Here is a 3,231-nt window from a genome sequence, read left to right as displayed (position 1 = left end):
AAAATTGAAGCTTCAATTCCTTCTTCTGCTATTAGATTTGAAAAGGCCTGTATGAACTATACTCTGAGAGTTGTAAAGATGAGCTTAAATCATATAATCACAGAAAGAGTCTCTTCTTTATTTTCATTAATTAACTCTGAAAATGAACTGGATTGAAATAGATTTCTTGATTGAAATGAAAATAATTCTTCAAAGAAAATGTCTTCTTAACTGTACAGACTATACTCTCTGAATAAAAATCAATTTTCTTCTTTAAATGTTAAAAAAGTTGATCATGAGAAGTTATCATTCTGAAGAGAAAAGCTTGAATCTCTTATAGACTTACAAATAAGTGAACTATCAAAAGAGAAAGAATATGAACAGCATTTGAAGAGAATTTCTACAATCAGTATAAAAGACTCTATTCTGATTTATTCAGATGACTCAAAGAATGAGAATCTGAATAGATTAGATGCAGACATTGCTTATACTGAAGATAATATCAATTTTATCTCAGATTTCTGAAATCTAGACTGTGAATCTGAAGTCTTTGATGCTGAACTATTTGTAATAGTGAAAGCTTTCAAACTCATAGAAATAAAATCTTATAAAAGAGGAAATAGTTTGAAAGAGACATGAATATTCTCTGATAGTCAAGCTGCTTTAAAAAGACTTAGAAATAGTCAGATTTATAATGATCAAATGAATCTTGAACTGATCTTAAACTCTGTTTTAAAAATTCAAAAGAGAAGAACATTAAAGCTGATAATTCATCTGCACTGAGTTCCTGCTCATATGAATATTCATGATAATGAATTGGCTGATTCAGCTGTAAAAAAGAGTGCAGAATTAAGCAGATCTATTCAAAAAATTATATCCTGATCTTTTATAAAGAGAAAAATAAAAGAATCTTGTTTAGACAAGTGAAATGAAAGCTGGTAGAAACAAAAGAAGAGTATACATTATTCAAGATTTGAAACAAAACTCAAGTGAAAATCTTGTTTAATTAAATGTAAAAAGAAAATATTCTCATCTATAATACAGCTGAAACTAGGATATGGCTATTTCAAATCTTATATATAAAGATTTGATGATAGATTTGACTCAATAGAATGCTCATTCTGCAATACAAATGAGAATTCTGAGCATATTGTAATATACTGTGTATTATATAATAGTCTCAGAGTCAGATTGAAAGAGAAGTATGATCTAAATCAATTAAATATGAGATTCTTATTCTCAACCGAGACAGGAATTAAATACTTAATAGACTTTCTATCAGAAACTCAAGCAGCTACAAGAAAATGACTAAATTCAGAATTATCTGAATATGAAGAGGAGGAAATCAATCAGATATAGTCTGTTAAAACAGCTATACACTCTCTTTGAATAATTTATTTTATTATAGTCTCTCTTTACTTTATCTTTTTCTTTATCTTTTTCTTTCAATTTCTTTCTATCTATCTATTTAATGTGTCTATTTTTGAGACTGTGTTCTTTTTCTCTTTTCCTTTGTCATGATATTGTCAAATGATTTCAAAGTATCAAAAGATGTTAAAACACTGCAATTTGTAAACAGTTTTTGTATTCTGAGCTGGAATTTTCTGATTTTGCATATCTGAAATTGATGAATGTATAATAGTTAACTTTACAGACATAGGAAAAACCCTGAGAACTAAAAGTTCTCAGGTAGATGTCATAGTCTCTGACTGCATACATCTATAATTGAAGAATAATAATAATAATAATAATAATGACTAGTTTATAATGAATGTTTCTGAATGAAGTTGCAGTAATTACAGTAGAGAGATAACTGTTCAGTAATCTGCAATACAATCTATTGATAATTATTTTATAGTTCATCTCAGTGTTTGTGTTGAGTTTTTCATAAATTTCATGACCTGGAATCAGATATGAAGAATGAAGTGATTATTCATCATAATTAAAAAAGAGCATTCTGTGTTAAATTATAAATAATATAGACTTTGTGATTCACAGTGATTTCTTGAAGAGTTTATAAATCTTTAATAGAAGTAAAAGAAGTGAAAGAAGTGAATTCAGAAGATATAATAATAATTTAAGAAAGATGATAATTTATTTTCAATAACTAATCACTGATGTGTGTAAGAAGAATTAATATAAGAGAAAATAATCTTCTTTCTTAGCTTAGTTATAATTTTAGTACTAACTCAGATTGAATATCATCAATGTATAAAAGTAAATAAACAATCTTGATTAATCTCTATAATATTTCTTAAAATATATTAATATTATGAAAGAGAGTGTTATCAAATTACATTATCAGATGATATTATTAAAAATATATTAATATTATGAATATCAATGTTGAAAAAATATTGATACTTATACATTATAGTGACATGATAGTTGAATATATATATATATATTATTCCTGATATTGATAATTGATTACAACTTGTACAATAATTTTTGAAAACTCAAAATTAATTTCAATTATTAACTAATAGTTACAAACTTATAACTAACTAATATAAAAAGAAAAAAACTTTTTCTACTCATTATCTTTCTTCTCTTTCTCATTCTTCTCATTATTCTTTATAATTCACTTCTCATTCTCATTCTTCTTCTTCTTCTTCTTATCTGAGATGATAATCATCTTAAAATCTCTCTCTGCTGCCTTTTCAGAAAAGGGTTTCTGCTGCTTCTTCTCAGCCAGGTCAACCTGTACTTCAAAATCCTGCATTTTCTGGTCTGCTGTCTCAGGTTCTATCTCAGCAGTAAGCAGATTGACATGCTCAGAGAGCAGAGCTGTCTTCTCAATATTCTGAATCATGAAGTGCATTTAAGATCTGAACAAGGCTTCAATTCTCTTCTCTACCAGCTTCTGCTAATCAATTAGAGAACAGAAGTGTTATCAAAAATCATTATCTCTCAATAAAAAACTTATCAGTTTTGACTTCTTTATTTTTTACTTTAATACCTTCTTAATCTTCTTCTGCTGTTACTTATTTATAGTAACATTCTTCTTCTCTTTCTCTCTCTCTATCTTGATCTCAAATCATTCTCAGAACTTCTTCTGATCTCATCACTACTGCATGAGACTCTTCACTGTCTTCTTTTTCAATCTCTCACAGATGATGTCATCTGTATTATTTCTATACTTAGTTCAGTCTAAATCTATCAGAAGTATTACTTAAAATTGTTATCATTCTACTCTCTTACAGAGCCTCTTCAAGGTATTATAACATGTCTTACAATCTGTCTCTCTGT

At 27.4% G+C, this 3,231-nt stretch overlaps 1 protein-coding gene across 1 annotated transcript; it reads right to left on the bottom strand.

The window, feature by feature from the left end:
* Window positions 1-2,563: 2,563 nt before the first annotated feature.
* On the bottom strand, window positions 2,564-2,794 carry BDBG_17238 (uncharacterized protein; the record flags this gene model as incomplete). The annotated part of the gene is made up of 1 exon (XM_031725007.1): window positions 2,564-2,794. One exon carries the CDS (start codon window positions 2,792-2,794, stop codon window positions 2,564-2,566), a length of 231 nt encoding a protein of 76 aa, XP_031578860.1.
* Between the last annotated feature and the right edge of the window lie 437 nt (window positions 2,795-3,231).

The sequence above is a fragment of the Blastomyces gilchristii genome, assembly GCF_000003855.2.
Source record: "Blastomyces gilchristii SLH14081 genomic scaffold supercont1.10, whole genome shotgun sequence".
Lineage (NCBI taxonomy): Eukaryota > Fungi > Ascomycota > Eurotiomycetes > Onygenales > Ajellomycetaceae > Blastomyces > Blastomyces gilchristii.
Note: the sequence above shows the minus strand (reverse complement) of the source record. Positions and strands in the feature narration are given on the sequence as shown.